Source organism: Scyliorhinus torazame, chromosome 9, assembly GCF_047496885.1.
Source record: "Scyliorhinus torazame isolate Kashiwa2021f chromosome 9, sScyTor2.1, whole genome shotgun sequence".
Classification (NCBI taxonomy): Eukaryota; Metazoa; Chordata; class Chondrichthyes; order Carcharhiniformes; family Scyliorhinidae; genus Scyliorhinus; species Scyliorhinus torazame.
In genome coordinates, this window is record NC_092715.1 from 167,900,308 (window position 1) to 167,925,631 (window position 25,324).

A 25,324-nucleotide genomic window follows, 5' to 3' on the forward strand; every position below is an offset into this window, starting at 1 on the left:
CTTTTTGTTACTTATGTTAACATGCAGGCAGTTGCTTGGGGGTTGATGGGAGGATGGGATTGTTGTTGTTGATATGGGGATAGACATTATATTCATTACTGCGTATTGTTTATTGTTGGTGGTGTAAATTTGGGAGAAAATGTGAAAAAGGAGGAGAATAAAAATATTTTTTTTAAAAAGAGCAGAATTCACCAAAATGGAAAAATGTAAGCACTCACGCTAGCAACATGGTGCCAGTGTGTCATTGACATGTGGAATGAGCCAGATTCCAATATTGCCAAAAAAAAATTTCATGTGGAATGTCGAACATGCCCGATGATGCCAAGCATGGTTACCGATAATACCAATTTTTAGAAATGAAGATGAGGAAGGTCCATTTGATGTTTTAAAGCCAGGCGATTGGGCAAATTGTTCAGTGATTTAGGTGGTGAGCATAGTGATTTTGAAGGATTTCAATATGAAGCGTTGTAGTTAATTTTTCTATAGGGGATTACGGAGATGGGGCTGGGAATGGAACAAGCTGGGTAGTTCTTTTGGGAGTCGGTGCAAACACAATGGACTGAATGGCCGCCTCCTGTGCTGCAAAATTTGATGATCCTTTATTTGTATTCTGTTGAATGAAATATATGTCATTTGTAATAGATGTTATGGAATAAATTTTAGTGAATTAATGTGAATTCTTTGGTGTTGGTTTTTTACTTTATTCCATTTTGGTGCTTTTTTTTGGTCCAAAATCAGCACGTGTCAATCTCTCAAAAATATTAACCTTGTAAATGATGACCCTATGACATTTGCCTAAAAAAATTGGTTTTCACAAATTTTTACTTTTCAATGAATATATATTCTTTATTGTCATTCACTATCCTTCCCATATACATCATAATATGAGGGCAGCATGGTGGTGCAGTGGTTAGCACAGCTGCCTCACGGCACCGAGGTCCCAGGTTCGATCCCGGCTCTGGGTCACTGTCCGTGTGGAGTTTGCACATTCTCTCCGTGTTTGCGTAAGTTTCACCCCCACAACCCAAAGATGTGCAGGGTAGGTGGATTGGCCACACTAAATTGCCCCTTAATTGGGTGCTCCAAATTTATTTTTAAAAAATCATAATATATATATTTTAAAGTTTTCTGCCTTTTTTCCTCTTTGCTCGAGATTTTTCTCCACTTTCTTTTGCTCTGTTCCTTTATTTTGCCAACTTTAATTTCAGTTGCTATTTCTTCCTTGTTGCATTTTTTGTATTTTATTTTAACAATCTCTCGTTTTCCTTTTTTCTTACATCCTGTCCTCCTGTGTTTTGTTTTGTTCGCACTCTCCCTCCGCCTGCCCTTTTTCCCAGTGCCTGTTGGCAACCCATTTCGCTCTCCCTGGTGCCTCCCATGTCTTCAGCACACTAAATTTGAGTTTTACCTACTTTTAAGTCTCTTACTGAGACTAACTTAAGTGGCAATCAAAGCTTTGTTTTCTTTTAATAGATAACATTAGCTTTCACTCATAACATGAAGCTCGACTTGGAAGAGGAACCTGGGGAATGCAGAACCAAATTGAGCAGAGGCTGAAGAGAACAAAACTGAGATTTGGGAACTTTGGTGGACAGGATTAGAATTTGAGCAAATGATCAGAAATCCATTACATTGTCACATGGCACCGCAGGGCAGTCACACTGCATAAACTGGGAAAATGTTCATTAACTAGGTTCTCATTGTGTTGGATGTGTCAGGAAAGGAGAGCATTGGGATGATTCTTATTTTCATAGAACATTTTTATAGTTCAGAGATATAACTGTTGGAATTGTGACATTCCTCTGTTAGTCAGGAGTCCTTGACCAAGAAACCAAAATACACCTATGCCCTTGCTGACATCAACTGTTCAAATCATCTTGAAAATGTGAAGACCGTAATGGGAAGTACCTCATTACTCAGTTTGTGCTAATTTGTTGACTTTTTGTTACAGGAGGGAAAATGTTCGACTGACGGTAGGATGGCAATCCTCTTCTAATTTAACTCACAAAAAGGTACAGTAAATTACTTTTTGTGGACAGATCCCTTCATTACATGGTTTATATTTTCTTCGCCAATTCTGCATAGCAACAATATTTCACCTTTAACTGTAGCATCGATAATGGCCCAAGGTGCTCTTTGATTTAAGAAAAGTGGACAGCAGGTGAAATACAGAATATTTAGAATGGTGACCAAAAAGCTTGATCAAAGAGGTGAGTTTTAAGGAGGAGGAGAGAGGGACAGGAGTGATTTATGAAGGGAGTTTCACAGGTTGAGTTCCAAGCAACTGAAAGCACTGCCACTTTATGATATTCCCATACGGGAGAGGGGATTTGGGAAAGGGAGATACCGAAGACGTAGCCAGATGAACAAAGCAATTGCTATAGCTGGGGGTTTTGTCATGCTGGAGGAGATGATAGGCATGGGGGACGAGTCGATGGATTTAAGGACTGGGGTGAGGATTTTAATTTGCAGTATTAAGGGAGTCTGAGCTAATGTTGTCTGTGAGGCTAGGATGATCGTGTAGAAGGGTGTGCCAGCATACCTCATATTGGCTCTGACACCATGATTGTAGTATTGAAGTCCTGCACTCCACTACTAGTTATTCTCCGAGCCAAACTGTTTTGATATGGCTACGATACTGACATTTGCCTGAAGAATGTATCTGGGCAATTTCCACATATCCACAAGAACTCGATCCGGACAGCCTCCTCTCATGCATCAGTAAAGTGAATGGCCTCATCAATAATAAATTCAAGTGGCTCTGCTCATCAAAAACCTGTTCAAAGATGCTTTTTTTTACAAGGTCAGGAGTTGGGCTGATCACTGATTCTGCAGCATTCACCTTAATTCATAACTTCAACAATCAGAATTAACCCAAACCAGCTTGCAGCAGGATATGGCCACCCAGACTTAGACTGAAAAATGAGAAGTAAAATTTATGTAATTTATTGTTAGGCATTGACCACAGTCAACAAGGAACTGAAATAGCCCAGATACCTCCTGCTAGCTAACCTTGCAAAAATACCAATTTTCCAGCATCAACATCTTGAGTGGTGTGATTCGCTATCTGATACCTCAAAATTCAATCATGTACAGAGTTCAAGTCAGAAGGTGCGAGTAATGCACAACATTTCACTGGAGGAATGCAGCCACATCAAAATATTGCCTGTGTAGCACATTGTCGGAGCATTGTCGTGGTTCAAAAATAGTGATTCACCATTGCCTTCTTGAATTAATTAAACAAAGCATGGCAATAAATGCTGCCTTACTGGTATTTACTGCATCCTGAGGGAAAAAATAGTCCAATAATAAACATTCATCAAATTGGAAGCAGAAAGTTCTGGAAACTCTCAGCAGGTCTGGCAGCATCTGTGGAGAGAGAAACAGAGTTAACTTTTCAAGTCAATGACTTTTCATCGGAACGGGGAAAAGTTAGAAATGCAATAAATCAGGGAGACTGGAATGGGTGGTAAAAGAACAGAAGGAAAGGCATGTGATAAGGTGGAAGACAGAGGCATTAAATGACAAGCGAGTTGGTGAAGCAGAGGCAAAAGGAGTGATAATGGGGCAAGTAAAGAAACAATGTTTCTAGAGAAGATGTGAATGGCAGAACAGCTGCAATCTGAAAACTAAAACAGATTTCCAGCATCTGCAGAGTTTTGCTTCTGTATTCATAAAATTGGGTTTATTTATAATACTGTCATGTGTTTAGATAGCTGTCATAATGATAAATAAAGCTCTTTTGAATTATGTAATCTATGAAGCTCAAGATTGATTGTTCTCTAAAATCCCTGACATGAGCATTAGGAATAAGTACATTGAGGTATATGACAAGATACCTCGAATGTTTCTCCATCATACTGAAAGCTACATTTAACATGTAACTGATGGGGGAACGCCCAGTGGCGGCTATGTCGTGAGTGGGCTCCCGCCATGGTACTTTGTTTTAGGCCCTTTTGCCCAATTTTTGGGTGATGTTTGGGGGAAATTTGATTAGTTTGAGGGATAAGATCCCCACAAAAGAGTAATGCACAACCAGTATAATGCAAGGCAGAAGTCAGGCAAAGAAACATCGTCAGACTCCGAAGCCCCTCGAGCCTCGGTGGAGAAAATGACGGAAGCTCTTGCTACAATTTTGGCCTCTGTGGACGGTCGACAACGCTGGCAAGCTTCTTGGCGGGCGAATTCAAGAAACAACGACAGGCAGTCGCTGAAGACCTTGATAAGGCAATGGAAGGAGCTCTAGCCCCCATCCGTGCAGCCTTGGAGAAGATGGATCGGAAGGTAAAGGAGCAAGGCATGGTGATACAAAAGGTGGAGGTGGCACAATCGGACCAGAGTGACCGGATTATTTCCCTGGGGTGGAGATGGCATTGCTGGCTGAAGTACATTGAAGGTCAAGGTAGACGAACTGGAAAACCGCTCCAGATGGCAGACTTTAAGAATTGTTTGTTAAGAAGTATCAACTTGGTGGGAACTAAATATTTGTTAACTGTTAGGTGCATTTGTATCTCTATTTATTGCGGAATATTTGTATTGTGGGTGAGGGCATGTGGTTATGGGGATTTGCTGGGGGGGGGGGGTTCTAGGCAGTTTTGGAGCTTGTGGGATGGGGGTTGGTTTTCTATTTCCCTCTACCTTTTTTGTATAAAAGTTGGATGTGGGTGGGGGGGTCTAGTTGTTGGTATGATTGTTTTTTCTGGTTTTACTCTGTGCGGGGGTCACCCTGCTCGCTGTAAAGTTAATTAACCTGAGCAAATGGTGAAGAATGTTTTGTCTTTGTTATGGTTTTGTAGGGAGTTTGGCTGCCATCTTGGGGGCCTGGTAACGGCGCTTTTTGAGGTGTTGCTGGATTACCTCGCGTGGTGGGAACGACTGACCCTGGGTTTGGATGTGGTGGTGTGGTAAGAGACTTCCCAACCACTTGATAACTTGGAATGTAAGGGGGCTAAATGGTCTAGCAAAAAGGTCACGGGTGTCTGCGCACCAGAAGAGGTTTGAAGGATGATGTTGTATTTTTACAGAGATCTATTTGCGGATCAAGGACCAAACAAGGTTACGGAAGGACTGGGTGGGCAGCTATAACATTTGGGTTTCAATGGTAGGGCACAGGAGGCTGCATGCAGTATTGATCAACAAGAGGGAGTCATTTTCAGCTGCTACTACATTCACAGTGGGTTGATGGCAGGATGTTGGTGGTTCTGGTCACCATTTAAGCACCAAACTGGGTTGATGTGGCATTTATTAATAAGGTGTTGGCTTCTACCCTGCATCTGGATTCACACCAACTGATTCGGAGAAGGGGGGGGGGGGGGGGGGGGCACGTGCAAACTTTGATTGCGTTTTGGATCCTAGTTTGGAAAGTTCAGGTCCCAAGTCTCTTGAGGCCAGCAGGGGTAGCGAAGGCAATGGGGGAGGGGCAGACCTGTGGCGATTTATGCATGTGAGAATTAGGAGGGTTTTTTTTTAATCGCGGCCCATCAGGTCTACCCCTGGATTTATTTCATTCTGGTGGAGGTGTTGAAGTTTCGCCTAGCCAGGTCTAACTTCCATTATCTGGGAATCTGGGTGGCCCAAGATTGGGCCTCTCATCATAAACCTGACTCTGCTAGGCTGATGAATGGGGTTAAGGCCGACTTGAAAAAGTGGGATGTTCTCCCTCTGCCTTGGCGAGCCGGTGCAGACTGTGAAAATGAACATTCTCCTGAGGTTTTTGTTTCAGTGTCTCCTAGTCTTTCTTCCCGAAGCTTTCTTTTGTAGGGTCAGTAAAATGATATCATCCTCCTTTGTTTGGGTGGTAAGACACTGTGGATTTGTGTGCATTTCTGCAAAGAGAGAGGCAGTTGGGGGGTTTGGCGCTACCTAATTTGTTATTTTACTGTTGGGCTGCAAATATTGAAGAGGTGCAAAGGTGGCTTAGTGATCCAGATGCTGTCTGGGGGCAGATCGAGGCGTGCTTGTAGAGGCTCGATGGTGAGGGCTCTGGTTACTGCCCTGCTTTCGTTTTCCCCTGCAAAATTAGCTTTGAGCCCTGTGGTGCGAGTCACTTTGAGGAGGTGGAGGCAGTTTAGGCAGCATTTTAAGCTGGGCTCCATGTCAATGTTAGCCCCTATTTGCAGGGACCATTTGTTTTTGCTGTCTAGCTTGAATTCGCTGTTCAGGGCATGGGTGAGGGAGGGGGTGGAGAGGTTTGGGAACATGTTTATTGAAGGTAGGTTTGCCGGTGTGGATGAGTTTTGAGGTTCCAGCTTCCGAGAGCAAATGTATTCAAGTACTTGCAGGTTCGACTTCCGGTGGCGGCCATGGAGGCGTAGGTCGCACATTCGATAGCTCCTGCCTGTAACAGACTTTGGGACCTTTTTCCCCGACTTTTCTCGGATTTTACATAGAACATACAGTGCAGAAGGAGGCCATTTAGCCCATCGAGACTGCACCGACCCACTTAAGCCCTCACTTCCACCCTATCCCCGTAACCCAATAACCTCTCCTAATCTTTTTGGTCACTAAGGGAAATTTCTCATGACCAATCTACCTAACCTGAACGTCTTTGGACTGTGGAAGGAAACTGGAGCACCCGGAGGAAACCCACGCCGACACGGGGAGAGGATGCAGACTCCGCACAGACAGTGACCCAGCGGGGAATTGAACCTGGGACCCTGGCGCTGTGAAGCCACAGTGCTATCCACTTGTGCTACCGTGCTGCCCATTTTGTGGGATAAATCGGTGAATTGTGCTACAGTAAAGAGGATTCCCTCTCTGATGTATGGAGAATTGGACCAGAAGTGGCCGTGTGAAACGACTCCGTCCTGGTAGTGAGAAGCAAGCGGAGCTGGTACCGCGGGACAGCATGGCGGAGGGCAAGGGCCGAGGAGAGATGGTACAGTGGTCAACGGAGCAGCTGGTGAAGTTTTTTGGGGATTGCTTCGCCAAGCTGAAAAAGGATACGCTGAACCCGATAAAGGCTTTGATTGTTCAAGTAGTCTGGAATCAGGAGATCCAGGGGAAAGCGATACAGGAGATCGAACAAAAGTTATCCGATCAGGAGGACTATCTAACCGTGCTGGAAAACAAGGTGGAGGAGTTGGACGACCATCCGAAGAGGATGCAGGAGAAGCTGGAGGACCTGGAGATTAGGTCCAGGAGGCAGAACCTCAGAATTGTTGGCCTCCCTGAAGGCAGTGAGGGATCGGATGCGAGGGCATATGTGTCGGAGAAGTTGATGGGGGCTGGGGCGTTCCCTTGGCCCCTGGAGCTGGATAGAGCGCACAGAGCTCTCGTGAGGAAGCCCAGGACGAATGACCCGCCGAGGGCTATGGTGATACGTTTTCACTGTTTTACGGATAAGGAACACGTCTTGCGGTGGGCCAAGAAAGAACGGAGCAGCAAGTGCGAGAACTCTGAGTTGCGTATTTATCAGGACCTGGGAGCGGAGTTGGCCAAGAGACGGGCTGGGTTCAATCTGGCAAAGGCGACCCTCTTCAAGAAGGGGGTGAAGCTCGGGATGCTGTACCCAGCGCGGCTGTGGGTTACGCACGAGTAACGGGACTTTTATTTTGAGACGCCGGATGATGTATGGACATTCATTAAAGAAAAGAAGCTGGAGACGATTTAAAGGACATTTAAGCTGCAGAGAAGTTTTGTAGCGGTGGTTTGGAATACTGTACTGAAAGAGTTTTATGTTGTTCCGGGTGAAATAAGGGGCTGTGGTGATGGTTGGAGGGTGCTTTGTCTTGCAGGGATTTGATGCGGGGGGGGGGGGAGGGGGTCTTGAAGTTAGAGCTATTCTTCGGGAGACTGAGTTTTGTTTTAAGTGATTGTCTCTTTACTGGTTTATGTTAATTTCGTCCTTTTTTTTGCTGCTGTTTATTTACTGGGGAATGTGATGCTGTTAAAAGCTTTATTCATGTGGGGGGAGAGGTTTGAACAATAGGGAGACGGACTGTTTGGCGCCAGGGTCGGTGGTTATCGATGTCAGCATGGTTCAGCTGACTCTCGGAAGCACAGTGGGGGGTGAGCTAGTGTTAAACTGGTACTTGACCTGGGGGATGAGGTTTCTGGTGCTGTGGGGGGGGGGGAGGCCTTTTTAAAGGGGTGAACAAGATCATTTTGGGCTTTGTATGGGCAAATAAATCCCCGGGTGATGAAAATGTTGTTGGAGCATAGTCGGGGGGAGAGTGGGTTGGCGCTGCCGAACTTCGGCAACTACTACTGGGCGGTTAATATAGCCATGATTAGGAAGTGGGTAATGGGGGAGGGGTCGGCATGGGAGCGGTTGGAGGCGGCGTCATGTAAAGGCACCAGTGTGGGAGCATTGGTAATGGCGCCTCTGCCATTCTTGCTGGCCAGATATTCCACAAGTGCGGTGGTAGTGGCGGCACTGAGGATCTGGGGGCAATGGAGGAGGTATATGAAGGTGGAGGATGCGTCGGTCTGGAACCCGATTTGTAACAACCACAGGTTTGCACCGGGTAGGCTAGATGGCGGGTTCTGGAGTTGGCAGAGGGCAGGAATTAGAAGGATGGGGGACCTGTTTATAGACTGGAGCTTTCCCAGTTTGAAAGCGCTGGAGAATAAATTTAAACTGCTGCCAGGGAATGGTTTTAGATATTTGCAAGTACGAGACTTCCTGAGAAAGCAGATGCCGGCCTTTCCGCTGCTGCCGCCACGGGAGATACAGGATGGAGTAGTTTCCGGTACCTGGGTGGGGGAGGGGAAGGTGTCGGATATCTATCAGGAGCTGTTGGAGGCGGAGGAAACCCCGGTGGGGTTTCCTCCGAAGGCAATGTCCACGGTGCTAGAAACACGGGTGGTGCCGAGTCCAAAGGTAGCGATCTTTGGCGTGTCAGAAGATCCGGGAGTTCAGGGAGTGAAAGAGGCCAACGTCCTGGCCTTTGTCTCCCTAGTAGCCCGGAGTTCCCGAGCGTAGAGACCTGGGTTAGTGACATGGCTGGGTTTCTCAGTCTTGAGAAAATAAAGTTTGCCTTAAGAGGGTCAATGTTGGGGTTCTCTCGGGGATGGCAGCCGTTCGTCGAATTTCTCGGGAAAAATTAAAATGTCGGCAGAAGCAGCATTCTGGAAGGGGGGGGGCAGATAGGTGTTAGATGGTTGAGGTGTGTGAAGATTGGGTTGTGTGGGGAAATGTTTATTTTACCATGTCAATGTTGTTGTTTTTGTTATTATAAAAATTTTGCAAATGCCTTAATAAAAATATATTTTTTTAAAAAGTACTTGTAGGTTCATGACTTTTTGCGTAAAGAGATTCCTTCATTTCTTCTGGTGCCATTGCTCTCGCTCTTGGATAGGGTTCTGTACCTGCCCGAGTTGGGTGAGGGAAGAATCTCATATCTATTGTCGGATCTGGTCAATGGAGCAGATTTCGTTGGAGGAAGTAAGAGAAAGTGGGAGGGTGAACTTGGTCCAGTTTTTGATGGCGGGGGGTGGACTAAGGCTCCTCACAGGAGCAACTTTACCTCCTCTTTTGCTAGGCTCAGCTTGATCCAGTTCAAGGTGGTGTACTTGGCACACAACCAGGGCGTGGATGAGTGGAGGATAGGTGGCCAGTTCTGCTTGGGGTGAAGGTCCTCGGTATCGCCTAGTGTCTTGACCTAGCTGGGTGATTTGGTGGAATTTTCAGGGAACCCCAAAGTGTATCATGGAGTTCATCTGACCCACAACTTTTAATAGATTGTGGCATGGGGAGCACACGGACCACTGTATAGGCGTGGTACAGCAGAAATGGAAAAGTATTTTTTAAAGCAAAACAATGTTTATTCTATGAACTCAAATTAACCTTTTTAAAACATTCAGTGAACATCTTCGCAACCATCAATACAAATGCAACCCCCAAAGAATACAACACTAAGTAATCCTTGAGCTTTCCTTTTAACATCCATAAGACTTAAAACAAAACCTTTTTAGAGAAAGACATCAGGCTTAACTTCACTACTAAGAACAGTTACCACGCTGAAATCAGCAAATGGACACTCATAAGCTTGCAGAGATTCACACACATCCTGCTGTGATTGCAACTTTTCCAAATCTAAAATGAAACCAAACCCACCCTGCAGCAAAAAGCCTAAAGCAAAAGTAAAAAGCTGACAGACAACCCAACTCCACCCACTCTGTCATCACTGCAGCAATAAACACCCATTTCTTAAAGGTACTCTCACTACAGATATTTATATACCCACCCATTTATAAACACCCATTTCTTAAAGGTATTCTCACATGACACCTAGCAGGGTGATTTGGTGGAATTTGCGTATCTACAAAAGGTCAAGTACACCATGAGCAGGTCGATGGAAGGGTTCTACTCTAGGTGGCAGCCTTTCTTGTTTTGGGGGGAATTGGTCACAGTCCGCTGTTAGGGCAGGTGGGTTTTTTTTTTGCTAAGTTTTGTTTCTTTATGAGGGTTGGGGCTGGGGGGGATGGATTTTCGGTGGGTTTACTTTGCAATGGTGTTTGTGGTATGTTATTGTCTGGTTCTGCTTTGTTATAATGAAAATCCTTTCGCAATAAAAATATTTTAAAACATTTAACTCCTGAGAAATCTGGCAATTGGGACTGATGGAAAGCATCATTTAATTGTTGAGAACAAATTCTTATTTTCAAAGTTTAGTATCGATCATGAGTGGTTGTGAAAGGAAAAATGTGCTTGGCGATAAATGGTGCAAAAAATACATAAAGGCAATGGATGGAGCAATTGAACTGTTTGGACGGCACACGGTAGCACATGGTTAGCACTGTTATTTCACAGCACCAGGGTCCCAGGTTCGATTCCCGGCTTGGCTCACTTAGGTGAGTTGGACATTCTAAATTCTCCCTGTGTCGGTACCGGAACAGGCGCCGAAATGTGGCGACTAGAGGAGGCTTTTCACAGTAACTTCATTGCAGTGTTAATGTAAGCCTACTTGTGACAATAATTTTTTCTTTCTTTTGAATAAATTTATTGTGCCCAATTATTTCTTTTCCAATTAAGGGGCAATTTACCGTGGCCAATCCACCTAGCCTACACATCTTTGGTTTGTGGAGGTGAAACCCACGCAGACACGGGAGAATGTGCAAATTCCACACTGACAGTGACCCAGGGCCGGGATTCGAACCTCGATCCTCAGTGCCGTAGGCTGCAGTGCTAACCACTATGCCATATGCCACCTCCACTTGTGACAATAATAAAGATTGTTATTATGGTGAGACATTAGAAACCTGCCAGCATCTGAAGGTCATGCAATAGTTATTGCCATCTTATGTACTCCAACTGTACACCTCAACCTGTGAAATTGGCATTGATGTCAGTGATCTTGTGTGAAACTTAATTTGTGTACAGTATTGGTTCTCTTCCAATTAGATTTGTTTCCTGAATATATAAAGGTTCCTGTATTTTTTTTACACTCAATGTTTGAACATTGCTGGTTTTTCTTTGCATTTAATTTAAAGCTATGAAAAAATCTAGCAATGTAATGACAAAAAACTAACATTTGTACTATAGAACAATATGTCAGAGGTTTATCGATGTTTATTTTTTGTCTGCTCTGCCACTGCTGAATTTTAAAATACAAAATATTGACACCTAAGAGTAATTACAAATTATTAATTCTAAAAGATTTCTATGCTTTGTTTTAGGATTTAGCCGTCCGTTTGACTGATGACACAGATCCGTTCTTCCTGTATAATCTTATAATCGGTGAAGAAGATTTTCAAAGGTAGATCATAAATTCTGTAACTAATATAACAAATATAAATTAATTGACTTTCTTTGTTTTTGACAAGGTTTGTGATAGTTTAGCTAGAAGCAATCCAAGAGTGCACCGTTTAACTTCACTTCCATGTTACTTACAACTATTTATTCCCATTCTGAAATATTGCAAAGAAATGATCAAGAAAGACACAGATATTTATTGAGTAAATAGCACAACCCAATGCATCTTAACTAAAGATTATTTAATGTAATGTTCATCTCCACCCTAATTATGAAATGATTAATGGTTATGAAATGATTAATGGTAACGAAAGCTAGAACTCCCTGATGAAGGAGTAATACCAGATGTTCAAAAAAGACCAGTCGCAAGAGCGTGTGTCACATGGTGAAACTAACTGGTGGAAAAAAGAGAAAATAGACTTGAGAATATCAGGAAGTTACTTCCACCTGATTCTCCAAAGGAGTTGAAATCTTAAATGTCCAGAAAAATGCAGGGAGTTGGCATCATGTCAAAGAAAGGTGTAAAACTATTCTTGCGGTTTGCATCCTGCACTCCCAAGTATTTTCCATTTTATAAATAATGGCTCACTATGTACTTACTACTACAAAGTTCAGATTCTTGTATTAAATTCATTTTGGTAAAATATTGCAAGTTTTGTCAGCTGTGAGATGAAACGTGGAATAATTCAAAAACTCACAAATCCTGTGGTTCAGTTTGTGTGCTTTGTGACTGTTCATTAATTTGTCAACCTTTAAACGGAATACCTGGCTTTATTTGGGGCATCAAATGTTAAACTACAATAATGATTCTCTTCTGACGACTTCCGGTGACGGGACTGTGCTGAGTAGTTGTACATCAGGTGGCTTTCCTCCAGAAGACAGCAAAATAGGCACTTTTGGCCAATTTTGGCTCAATTATTCAGACTCTGTCATCTCCTCAACTGTGAAGAAATTATGATAGGAAGCAGTAACTCGAGAATCTGCAGAGAAGCCAGAAATGGTGGAAAAGGGCAAGAGTAGCAAGCTAGCGAGTCGGCGGACCCAGGAGAAGAGGGGTCCCAGGACATCCCCTAAAGAGGGAGTCCGGCGACCTGGACGGCTGGCTCTCTGTCCCCCACCCCACCCAAGCCTGGAGAGAGATGGCAGGCATTCCTAACTAAGGAACTGACCACGATGAAAGATAAGATCCAGGTCTCACCTTTGTTTCCACAGCAAAATTGTGCTATTAGGTCCATAACAGTAACAATTCTGGTGCCTTTCGTACTTTTAGGAGTTATCATGGAGCGAAGGCGCTTCATGACACTTAAAGCCTATATGTTGCTTCTTTAGGGACTATGGAAAGACAGATTCTGAATATTCTGAAATATTTATGATGAACTCAATTTTTCCGGTATTTGTGTGTATGTGTGCTGTCAATTATTACTACCAATATAGCTTCCTTGTGCATATGTTTTCTTAACTTCAAATGAAAAATTTAGCCTAAAGTCTGTTACCTTTTCCCTGGGTGAAAAAACCCTCAAATTAGTCAGTGTACAGTCTCCACTGCCCCCTGTACAAACTGGTGACAAAAGAGTAGATTGTTAGCATGCGGCAAGTATGCCTCCTGGTGGGGCTGCTCTGGCGAGCATGAGTGTTGATGGGAAGTCTAACTTGCATTTTTTTAAAAATGTCTTCTTTAAAACCTATTAAAATTTAGTGTGATTTCTCTATCTCTTTGAAGACCTGTAATATAATTTCACATGGCACAGAAATGTCACTAGATAGCAAGCTTAGTAAATAGTTTAATGGAAAATAATGAGCAACATTTGTCCCAGTTCTAGAGGCAAGCTTCACATTTTATAGCTTTGTTTGAATGATTCTTTCATTTTACTAGAAAAATACATTGAACAGTGGAAACTGCTATATATCAAGTACCCTTTCTTCCCCTATCTTCCATTCCTCCTTGACAATGTTCAGGGAGGTTTAAGATTCCACTCGGAAATAATTGTTTGGGCAATCTCAAGCCAATCCAGTTTCGTGGGTTCATTATTAGTAAATCTGTAGAGAACCAAGGCTAAGCCACACGCGTTCTGGCATCCATATTTTAAAAAAAAGATCTCTAGACGCTGGTTAAGGCGCATAAAATAATAGCGAAGGTTGTACCAGAATTGAGCTGTTAAGACTATCACTGAACAAAATGGGGCTCCTCTTTTTTAGAAAAAAAAAGGCCAAGAGATAATCTCCAATATATTTAAAATTATGAAAGGGTTCGATAGTATAGATAGTGTGATGTTTCCACTTTGAGATTCCAAAGATAAGGGTCTCATAATAGAAGATTTTCACCAATAAATCCAATGAAATATTTTTAGCGGAAATGTTTTATACAAAATAGTGAGAAAGTGAAACTCACAACCACATGGAATAATTGAGACATGTAGCATAGATACACCTATCTACTTGAGGGAGAAAGGAAATAGAATGTTATGCTGAAAACATTTGTTACAAAATCCAATTTTTCCTGCAGATAATGGAAATTGCAATATTTAAGATGCAGGACACAGAAATGTCACTAGATAGCAAGCTTAGTAAATAGTTTTGTTACATTTGTTCCTGCCTAGTAATGAGGGTGGGACCTTAAGAGTGTTTATAGGTCATCACCAGGTCTGTTTAAGTGTCTGAACAGTTGATTTGGGTCAGGACATTCTCCTGTTTTAATCCAAAGAGGAGTGCCAGGGAGGGGGGACATGGGGAAGTCCTGAAAAGAAGATGAGGGACAAAGACCGGTCCCAGTTCAGCTAAGAAAAAGAGAGGAGCACCAAAACAGGCTCCAAATAGAAAAAGAGATATGGGGAGCAGTGAAGTAGGCTTGGGACAAGCCCTGGTAATCGAAGAGGGCTCCGAAGAAGTCCTGATTATCCAAGAAAGCAGCCAAAGGTTGGTGACTCTGTGTTACAAGCCATTGGGGCAAAGGTACCCCTTTGGAGAAGTAGTGTTCTGCTCAGCGTGGCCAAAATTCTGAAATTGTGCTTGTAAGTTGATGCGTGAATATACTTGGCAACACAGGGGAATGGAATCTCAAAAGGTGAGGTTCAAAACCCTGTAAGGTTGGCCATCCTTGAAACTACCTAAGTTGGAATGAAGTTTGGAGTGAATTCCAAGGCAAGACCTTCACATGTGGAGATTAGATCCCCTCATGAGAGAGTGGTGGTTTCAATGTGATTTGATGGCTCACAGTATTACTGACGTCTCGATGGGTTGTTAAGAAATCCATGGAACCTATTTTGGTCACGTTTGGCATTTATCGTCTTGTGTGGTGTTTGACGATAGTTGGTTTGTTAATTCGCATCTACCTCATGTTACAGTATCTGATAGATATTGTAAATTGTTTTATCTTTCTGAACTTGTATAGTAAAGTTTATTTTTGTTTGTTCAAAACCCGTAGCATCTAGTGGCTTTCTTCATTTAGTAAGTGTCTTGCATCTCAAACTTTGACAACTTTAAACAAAATGATATTGATTCATAACTGGATCTCACCAACAAGTTGAGGACTGATTAAGAATCATTTAACACACCACTCAGGCTTTAACAGAAGGTCCTGGGGGTTGGCAATACTAATTAATAAAAGAGTTTGGTTTCAGAAGGGGGAGGTGGTGGCAGACCAGAGTGGTAGGTATGTCATAGTTACAGGGACATTGGAAGGTAAGTCGGTGGTTTTGGCGCGTGTGTACACTCCAAATTGGGACAATGTATAGTTTACGAAAATGATGCTGTCTACCATATCAGACATGGACACGCACCAGTTGATCTTGGGGGGAGATTTGAATTGTGTTTTGAATCCTAAGTTGGATCAGTTTAAGCCAAAGTTGTTGGCCCCTTCGGGTGCCCCTTCGGGGGTAGCAAAGGTACTGATGGCATTTATGAAGGAGATGGGTGGAGCATATCCGTGATGCAATTTGCACCCTAGGGAGAGAATTTTTCTTTTCTCCGGTGCATGACTTGTATTCGCGTATCAACCTTTTGTAATTGGGAGGTCTCTGTTGCCCGGGGTGAGGAAAGGAGACTATTCCGCGATAGTTATTTTGGTTCATGCTCCGCACGCCTGGTAGGTGTGGGTTTGGAGAAAGGGCTGGTTCAGCGGTTGGCGTGGAATTTGGATGTGGGGCTGTTGGCGGATTTGGGATTTTGTGTGAAGATGGCATGGGTGATTGATGAGTATGTGGGGTTTAACAAAAATGGGGGGGTTTTACCTTCGGTACTGTAAGATGCGATGATGGGAGGCGAGATAATCTCACATAAAGCACAGGACAAGGAGGCAAGGGAGGAAGTTGGTAGATGAGATCTTGGAGATAGATGGTAGGTATTGAGTGAGCCTATTCCAGAGCTCCTGGCTAGTAGGAAGAAGCTGCAGATACAGTTTGACATTTTATCCACTGATAAGGTGGTGCGCCAGTCGCGAGGGGGGGCCACGGCACAAGGGTGGTAAGGTATGAATATGGGGAGAAGACCAGTCATCCTTTTGCTGGTCAGTTGAGGCGGAAGGCGGTCTCCTGGGAGATTGTTCAGATTCGGGTGGTGGACTGGTTCTGCACCAGACAAAGTTAGTGGGGCGTTTGAGGCATTCTGTAAGAATCTTTGTAGGTCGGAGCCGCCGGCTGAGGAGACCGATATGATGATGTTTCTGGAGGGGTTGGAGTGTCCTAAGGTGGAGGAGGAGGATTTGGAAAGGTTGGAGGGCCCATTGGGGGTGGAGGAGGTCTGGACAGCTATTGGGTGAATGCAGACTTAACAGAGGAGATAAGTGTCCATCTCGCTTCTGTTTAAAAAAGGATAAGACCCCATGGAGTGTGGGTCAGACCGCCCAATTTCCTTATTAAAAGTGGATGCTAAGATTTTGGCCAAGGTTCTAGTGCTGAGGTTGGAGGAGTATCTCCCTCAGGTTACTGGAAGGATCACTCGGGGTTTGCGTTTGTCGCCCAATGTGCAGCGGCTTTTAAATGTGGTGTTTTCTCCATCAGAAGGCAAAGAGCAGGAGGTTATTGTGGTGTTGGATGCTGAGAAGGCCTTTGATGCTGGAATGGTTTGGGATAAGGCCTAAATTTGTATGTGGGATCGGTTATTATATGAAGCACCTAAGCAAATAATGTGAACTCAGATTATTTTCAGCTGCACAGGGGAAAGAGGCAGGGATGCCCTATGGGCCCCCCCCCCCCTTGTCTGCGTTGGCAATAGAACCTTTGGCCATTGCTCTGAGGACCTTGGATAGGTGTAGATGGATAGTGGTGGATAGTGGAAAACAGAGTGTTCTTGTACACTGATGATCATCTTCTGTACGTGAAGGACCTGATCCCAACTATGGATAATATCATGACGCTGTTGAAGCGTTTTGGGGCTTTTTCAGGGTACAAATTGAATTGGGAGAAAGTGAGTGCTTTCCAATCATTCCGCCAGGGACGGGAACCAACCTGGGGGCATTGCCATTCCACTTAACGTGTTCTCATTTGAGCTATTTGGGACAGAGTGCGGGATTGGGCCCCGCCTTATAAATTGAATTTTACGAGCTTGGTGAGTAGAGTCAAGGCCGACTTGCAGAGATGGGTTAGTCTCCCTCTGTCCTTGACGGGCAGAATTCAGTCGGTGAAGATGAATGTTTTACTATGGTTTCTGCTCTTGTTCCAGTGTTTGCTGTTTTTTCTGCTGAAATCCTCCTTTGGGGGAGTTTAAGATTGATTTTCTCCTTTATTTGGGTGGGTAAAGTAACTAGGATTCGGGAGATGGCCAGCAATCAGGGGGCTTGGCGTTGCTGAACGCCAAGTATTATTACTGGGTGGCAAATGCAGAGAAAGTGCTGGGGTGGTATGGGGATCCTGAGGCTGTATGGGTGCAGATGGAGTCGGGTTCGTGCAGGGGTTCGGGGTTGAGAGCTTTCATGACGTCCTCACTTCTATCTTCTCCAGGGAAATATTCAGCGAACCAGGTGGTGACCTCCACATTGAAGATATAGAGTCAATTTTGGCATCACTTTAAATTGGGGGCAGTATCGAAGCTGGCGCCGATTTGTGTGAACCATATGTTTGAGCCGGCGAGGTTGGACGTCAAGTTTAGGGGATGAGAGGAGAAGGGGGTGGAAGGGATTCATGATTCGTTTTTGGAGGGGCGATTTGTGAGCTTGGAGGAGTTGTCAGAAAAATTTGCCTTTTACAGTTGGATATGTTTAAGTATTTGCAGGTTCGCAATTTGGTGAAAAAGGTCTTTCCAACACTCCTGGTGGTGCCACCATCCTCGTTGCTGGAGTGAGTTTTTTCGCTTCCATGGATGGAGGAGGAGAGCACTTCGGGGTTTTATGGAAGGATTATGGCAGACGGTGCAGTATCAGTGGAGGGGGTTGAGGCCAAGTGGGAGGAGGAGTTGAGGTTGGAACTGGAGGATGCGGTGTGGTGCGGAGGGTGAATGCTACATCTTCCATGTGCGAGGTTAGGGTTAATACAGTTAAAGGTAGTGCATACAAAGTGGCAAAAATTAGTGGGAGACTAGAGGACTGGGAAGTCTTTAGGGGACAACAGAAAGCTACTAAAAAAGCTATAAAGAAGAGTAAGGTAGTCTATGAAAGTAAACTAGCTCAGAACATAAAAGCAGACAGTAAAAGCTTCTACAAATATATAAGACAAAAAAGAGTGGCTAAGGTAAATATTGGTCCTTTGGAAGATGAGAAGGGAGATTTAATAATAGGAGACAGGGAAATGGCTGAGGAGCTGAACAGGTTTTTGGGTCAGTCTTCACAGTGGAAGATACAAATAACATGCCAGTGACTGATGGAAATAAAGATATGATAGGTGAGGACCTTGAGATGATTGTAATCACTAAGGAGGCAGTATTGGGCAAGCTAATGGGGCTAAAGGTAGACCAGTCTCCTGGCCCTGATGGGATGCATCCCAGAGTGTTAAAAGGGATGGCTAGGGAAATTGTAAACGCACTAGTGATAATTTATCAAAATTCACTAGACTCTGGGGTAGTCCCAGAGGATTGGAAAGTAGCAAACGTGACACCACTGATTAAAAAGGAGGTCAGCAGAAAGCGGGTAATTATAGGCAGGTAAGCTTAACTTCGGTTGTAGGGAAAATGCTGGAATCTTATCATTAAGGAGGAAATAGCGGGGCACCTGGAGGGAAATTGTCCCATTGGGCAGACACAGCATGGGTTCATAAAGGGTAGGTCGTGTCTGACTAATTTGGTAGAATTTTGTGAGGACGTTACCAGTGCAGTAGATAATGGGGAGCCAATGGATGTGGTATATCTGGATTTCTAGAAAGCTTTTGACAAGGTGCCACACAAAAGGTTGCTGCATAAACTAAAGATGCATGGCATTGAGGGTAAAGTGGTAGCATGGGTAGAGGATTGGTTAACTAACAGAAAGCAGAGAGTGGGGATAAATGGGTGTTTCTCTGGTTGGCAACCTGTAACTAGTGGGGTCCCTCAAGGATCAGTGTTGGGCCCGCAGTTGTTCACAATTTACATAGATGATTTGGAGTTGGGGACCAAGTGCATTGTGTCAAAGTTTGCAGACGACACTAAGATGAGTGGTAAAGCAAAAAGTGCAGAGGATACCGGAAGTCTGCAGAAGGATTTGGATAGGTTAGGTGAATGGGCTAGGGTCTGGCAGATGGAATTCAATGTTGCCAAGTGTGAGGCTATCCATTTTGGGAGGAATAACAGCAGAATGGATTATTATTTAAACGGTAAGATGTTAAAACATGCTGCTGTGCAGAGGTACCTGGGTGTGCTGGTGCACGAGTCGCAAAAAGTTGGTGTGCAGGTGCAACAGGTGATTAAGAAGGCTAATCGAGTTTTGCCTTTCATTGCTAGAGGGATGGAGTTCAAGACTAGGGAGGTTATGCTGCAACTGTACAGGGTGTTGGTGAGGCCACATCTGGAATATTGTGTTCAGTTTTGGTCTCCTTACCTGAGAAAGGACATATTGGCACTGGAGGGAGTGCAGAGGAGATTCACTAGGTTGATCCCAGAGTTGAGGGGATTAGATTATGACGAGAGGTTGAGTAGACTGGGACTGTACTCATTGGAGTTTAGAAGGATGCGGGTGGATCTTATTGAAACATATAAAATTATGAAGGGAATAGATAGGATAGATGCAGGAAGGTTGTTTCCACTGGTCGGGGAAAGCAGAACTAGGGGGCATAGCCTCAAAATAAGGGGAAGTAGATTTAGGACCGAGTTGAGGAGGAACTTCTTCACCCAAAGGGTTGTGAATCTCTGGAATTCCTTGCCCAGTGAAGCAGTTGAGGCTCCTTCTTTAAACGTTTTTAAGAAAAAGATAGATACCTTGCTAAAGAATAAAGGGATTCGGGGATATGGTGGGGATTCGGGGATATGGTGTACGGGCCAGAGAGTGGAGCTGAGTCCACAAAGATCAGCCATGATCTCATTAAATGGCGGAGCAGGCTCGAGGGGCCAGATGGCCTACTCCTGTTCCTAGTTCTTATGTTCTTATACGGCACATTTGACTAGGTCTAGGATAAGTAGGTTGTTTGCTGGAGTGGAAGATAAGTGTGAACGTTGTGGAAGGGGCCCAACTAACCATGTGCACATGTTCTGGGTTCTGAGTCTCCTTCTTAAGCATCATGTCGGCTATTTTGCAAGTTGAACTAGAGCCCTGTCCTTTAGGGCCATATTTTGGGTGTCAGTCTTGCCAGAGCTACAGCTGGGGGCGCGGGCCGATGTCCTGGCCTTCGCCTCGCTGATTGCTTGGAGGCGAGTGCTGATGGAATGGAGGTCAGCTTCTCCACCCAGTACCTCAGTGTAGTTGGGGGATTTTACGGAATTCTTATATCTGAAGAAAGTTAAGTACAATGTGAGGGGGGCAATTGAGGGGTTCTACCTGAAATGGCAGCTGTTTATTCTGTACATTAAAGAGCTGGTCACCGTTAGTTGCTAGGACGGAGGGTAAGAGGAGGAAGGAGTTTGGGGGGTGGGAGGGATGATTTTGGGTTGTGTTCTTTTTGGTTGTGAGTGATATGGGGGGTGGGAGGGATGATATTGGGTTGTTTGTTATTGTTCTATTATATATAAAATTGAAAATGTTGAATAAAAATATATTATTTAAAGGAATCATAACTGGTGAGATGGGAGGAAGCTCATGTGGGACATTAATATGTTTCCTGTTAGGCCAGATGGTCTGGTTTTGTGCTGAAAATATACTATAATATAACAAAAAGCCATTTAATTTTACAGTTTAAAGAATCAGCAAGGACTGCTGGTAGAATTTTCGGCTTTTCCTCAGCGATTCATTGAGCTTTTGGACCAATGTATCCGGGAACAAAACAAAGAGGTGCCAAGGTGGGTTTTTATAAAGTTACTATTTGAACAGAAGTGTGAATTACTATTGATTTCACTTCTAGGAGCTGTCTGCATCCTTGGTTGTCCAGTTTTTGCGAAACAGTTAAACTTTTTCAACCTTGAATTGTCACGGTCAAGGGAGTTTCCTCTTGCACTAAATAAGTACAACATTTCGAACAGAATCTGCAGATTTGTTGGAGTCGAGTCATTCATCCTGTTGTTTCCAGCCTAGGCTACACAACTGTTGTTTGGGTTTCATTACTGATCAGGTTGTTGCTGCTTTATTCAATTTTAGGCCAAGCAATGTCTTGATTTTAAAATTCTTATCTTTGTTTTCACCTATCTCTCCTCCAGCCCCCACACCTCTAATTCTGGCCTCCTGAGCATCTCCAGTTTTAATTGCTCTACCATTATGGTTTTGCTTTCAGGCCCTATGCTCTGGAATTCCTTTTTTCCACCTCTCTACCTCAGCTTTCTCCTTTTAGACACTCCTTAGAACCTACCCCTCTAATAAAACATTTGGTCATCCGACCTATTATATCCGTATCTGGATCAGTTTCATATTTTGGTTTCAAATGCTCCTGTGAAGTGCCTTGGGACGTTTTATTATGCTAAACACGCTAGATTTTTTAAAAAAAATTAGAGTACCCAATTCATTTTGTCCAATTAAAGGGCAATTTAGCGTGACCAATCCACCTACCCTGGGGGTGGCATGTGGTGCTGTGGTTAGCACTGGGACTATGGCACTGAGGACCCAGGTTCGAATCCCAGCCCTGGGTCACTGTCCGTGTAGAGTTCGCACATTCTCCCCATGTCTCGTGGGTTTCACCCCCACAACCCAGAGATGTACACGTTAGGTGGATTGGCCACGTTAAATTGCCCCTTAATTGGAAAAGTAAATAATTGAGTCCTCACCCTGCACATCTTTGGGTTGTGGAGGCGAAACCTACGCAGGCATGGGGAGAATGTGCAAACTCCACACGGGCAGTGGCCCAGAGCCAGGTTCGAACCTAGGAACTCATCGCCGTGAGGTAGCAATGCTAACCACTGTGCCACCTTGCTGCCCTAAACACACTATATATAAATACACACTTTGTAAAAATAAGTTGTTTTTATATCAGTTCTAACAAATTGCTTCGAGGGAAGGGTGGGGAGAAAAGTCAAGTTTCATCAGTTTGGTGCCATTCACTTGTTCCACCTATCTACCAGAAGGTAACCTAAGAACTTGAATTGCTTAGAGCCTTACGGTATATTTTGGCTTCTGGCAGTAAACGGTTCCATCTTGTTTGTGTGAACTTTTCCAGTCTTGGTCACAATTGGGAGCATCTGAAATTATCCAGTGTAATTTGAGCATTGCATTATCCAGACTGAAAAGATTCTTGATTGGGATTAATCACTGAAAAGGCATCCTTGAAGCATGGATTTATTTGGAACTGTTTCTGTTGGAGGCTTTATTGTGGAAAAGCTCAATGTAGTAGAGTCTTCATCTGTGTGGTTGAAGATGTGTAGTAGCAGAAGTCGACAGGAGCAGAAATTTGATGCAAAATACATGCATCGCCATTCTAATAAATTCCATATGTGAAGTGCATTGTAAAATAAATTCCTACTTTATTCATATTAAACCAAGGCCCCATCTTCCCACTCCGGTGGACACAAAAGATCCCATGGCAAAAGACCAGAGCCGTGTTCTCATTATCCTAGCCAATACATATCCCTCAGCCAACATCACATCAAGAGATTATCTGATCATTTATTGCATTGCTGTTCGTGGGACCTTGTGTGCAAATTGTTGTAACGCAGAAAAGAAGTAGCAAACAGTGATTAAACATCAAAAGTCCTGAATTGGCAATTGAGGTTGTAAAAGGCAATATATAAATGAAAGTTTGTTCTTTCTAATGGTATTCTAAAAATTCCTAATTTTAAATTTTTTCCTATTGTTGATTTTTTTTCTGTAGGTTTATGCTTCAATTGGTAACTCAATATCCGGCATTGGACCGCATACCTGCAAGCTTAGATATAATAGAAACCAATCCATTCAAGCACCTCACCCACCTCTCCTTAAAGCTGCTTCCAGGAAATGATAGTGACGTCAAGAAATATTTGGCTATCTGTCTTCAAAATATGAAGGTTAGTTTATGTTGCCCATTAGTTTCTAATGCCCATTTCTTCTGAGAGAATTGAATATACTCTTAAATTAATTCTGGTTAACTGCTACAGTAATGTTTCTCTAAGCTTTGTTGTACTAATCTGATGTGAATTTATTATTGCAGGTAATTTTCTCTTGTTATACGATTTGTAACTTTTCTATTGCTGTCAAATTTCTATTCTTATCAAAGGCATTTAATTTTTTTGAAAAGTTTATCATTTTATTAGTCGAATATCAATCTAACAACCGAACTTAGCAACATTCTGACAACCAAGTTGCATACAGATGACAAAGCAGAGAAAAATGAAGTACGTTATAGCCTAACCTGACATCAAATTGACCTACATCTAGATGAAAGAGCTGATCAGCACTTCCAACCACAGTTGAATTCCACGTTTCTTGCATAGCACTGCTCCGGTATGATCTCGAAAGCTAAACAAATTGGGTTTGGTTGCTGCTTGGATGAGAGTCCACTAGGGGATAATGGTTCAGTAGGCTCTGTCGACTTCCAGAGAGCTCTGTATCTGCCTTTTTTTTCTTGGAAGCTGAATACAACTGGCTTGGTTATTACTGGGATGAGAGACTACCTCACAATATAAGGTGCTCCACGGTTTCAACATTTCCAACCCTTTTTTGTTTTTTTGCTGCTACTGTCCTACAAGATAACAATTTCAATTAACCTGTTGTTGTTGTTTTCCTGTTTGTACTCCTATCCCTACATCTATACCTGAGCTATCAAGTATGAAATGGAGTGTAATGAAGAGAAACAATTTTCCAGTTAATCCTCTTTTTGTTGGTTGCTGGCCACTAATCCAGTACGGTTTTAGTGGAGAGATCAAAGTTGAATTATTTCCAGAGCCATACCACTTCATATGACACTCAGCCATTCTGAGTGATCTCCTGACTAAAATAATGAAATAATATAGCAAGAGCGAGAAGCACCCAACTGGGGAGGAACAAAGTATGATAAAAGATCTGTGTGCAAGGTGCTTATTTCAAATGTCAGTACTAATTTAATGGTGTGTTACTTAATAGATCAAAATGACATCCTCCTTAACCTGTGTTTTACATGATATTTAAAGCACAGTGCTATGAGTAATACTGGCCATTAAATTGCATTTCAGAAACTCTCTAATAGGCAAACTAGCTCATTTAAATAGTTATTTTATTTTTCAGATAGAAAATAGTTCACTACAGGAAAGGTTGCACAGAACAGAAGAAGACCTAACAAAAAGACTAAGCATCACTCAACAGGTTCGTATCCGTCAGAGGAGTGATGATTAGTTACCCTACGCCCCACCTGAGTTCTCCTGAAATCTTTGTGTTTTGTGAGATGGGGGAGGAGGAGGAGTAGACGTCCTTGTTAGATGAATTGGACATTCTGAATTCTCCCTTCGTGTACCCGAAAAAGCGCCAGAATGTGGCGACTAGGGGATTTTCACAGTAACTTCATTGCAGTGTTAATGTGAGCCTCCTTGGGGCACTAATAATTTAGTAATAATAATAATCTTGATTATTACAAGGACGCAGAAGCAAATTCAAAAATTCCAAAGCTCAATTAAGAGCCATTTTTACCATTTTAAGAGGCCATCTGCATTGTTGGCAGGGTGGAGGTGGAGGGGATGTTTCTTCTTGAGGGTGAGTCCAGAACTCGTTGGGGGTGGGGGGAGAGGGGGGGGGAAGGGGGTGGAGGGCAATAGAGGAATTAAGGGTTGTCACAGGTGGGTGGATAGTGTGGAATTCAAAACATAGGCAGATCATCAACCATGACCTTGTCGGGTGATGAAGCAGGCTTAGAGAGGGGGGGAGGGGCGTGTGGCCTACTTCTGCCCCTCTTTCATATGTTTGGATGTAACTTTACATTTTCCCCACAGAATACTCCATCTGCCAAAATATTGTCCACTCAATTAGTCTACTAAGGGATTACAGATGGGTTTTTATGTCCTCTTGACAATCTACTCTCCTACCTATCTTTGCATCAACAGCAAATGTAGCTCAAATACATTCAATTCCATCACCCAATGAGGGACTAGCTCTAAGGCCTGGCAATCTCTGTGGCGTGATGGACGGGGTTAGTTTTTTTGCCCTGTGACCTGTCACAGCAATGGTCATCAATGCTGAAACGTTGGCATTGCTTTCTCTGTCCGTGTGTG

General features: G+C 43.4%; 1 protein-coding gene across 6 annotated transcripts in view; it reads left to right on the top strand.

Moving 5' to 3' along the window:
• The window catches only part of LOC140429573 (spindle assembly abnormal protein 6 homolog), a 122,790-nt gene that overhangs the window by 38,765 nt on the left and 58,701 nt on the right, over positions 1 to 25,324 (top strand). For 5 of the 6 annotated variants that reach the window (XM_072516751.1, XM_072516754.1, XM_072516755.1 and 2 more), the window contains exons 2-6: positions 1,952 to 2,012; positions 11,623 to 11,702; positions 20,921 to 21,025; positions 22,981 to 23,152; positions 24,348 to 24,425. In XM_072516751.1, the coding sequence (XP_072372852.1) occupies positions 1,952 to 2,012; positions 11,623 to 11,702; positions 20,921 to 21,025; positions 22,981 to 23,152; positions 24,348 to 24,425 (496 nt within the window). Of the gene's footprint in view, positions 1 to 1,951; positions 2,013 to 4,794; positions 4,905 to 11,622; positions 11,703 to 20,920; positions 21,026 to 22,980; positions 23,153 to 24,347; positions 24,426 to 25,324 lie in introns of those variants that run through there. The other variant, XM_072516756.1, reaches the window with a different exon arrangement.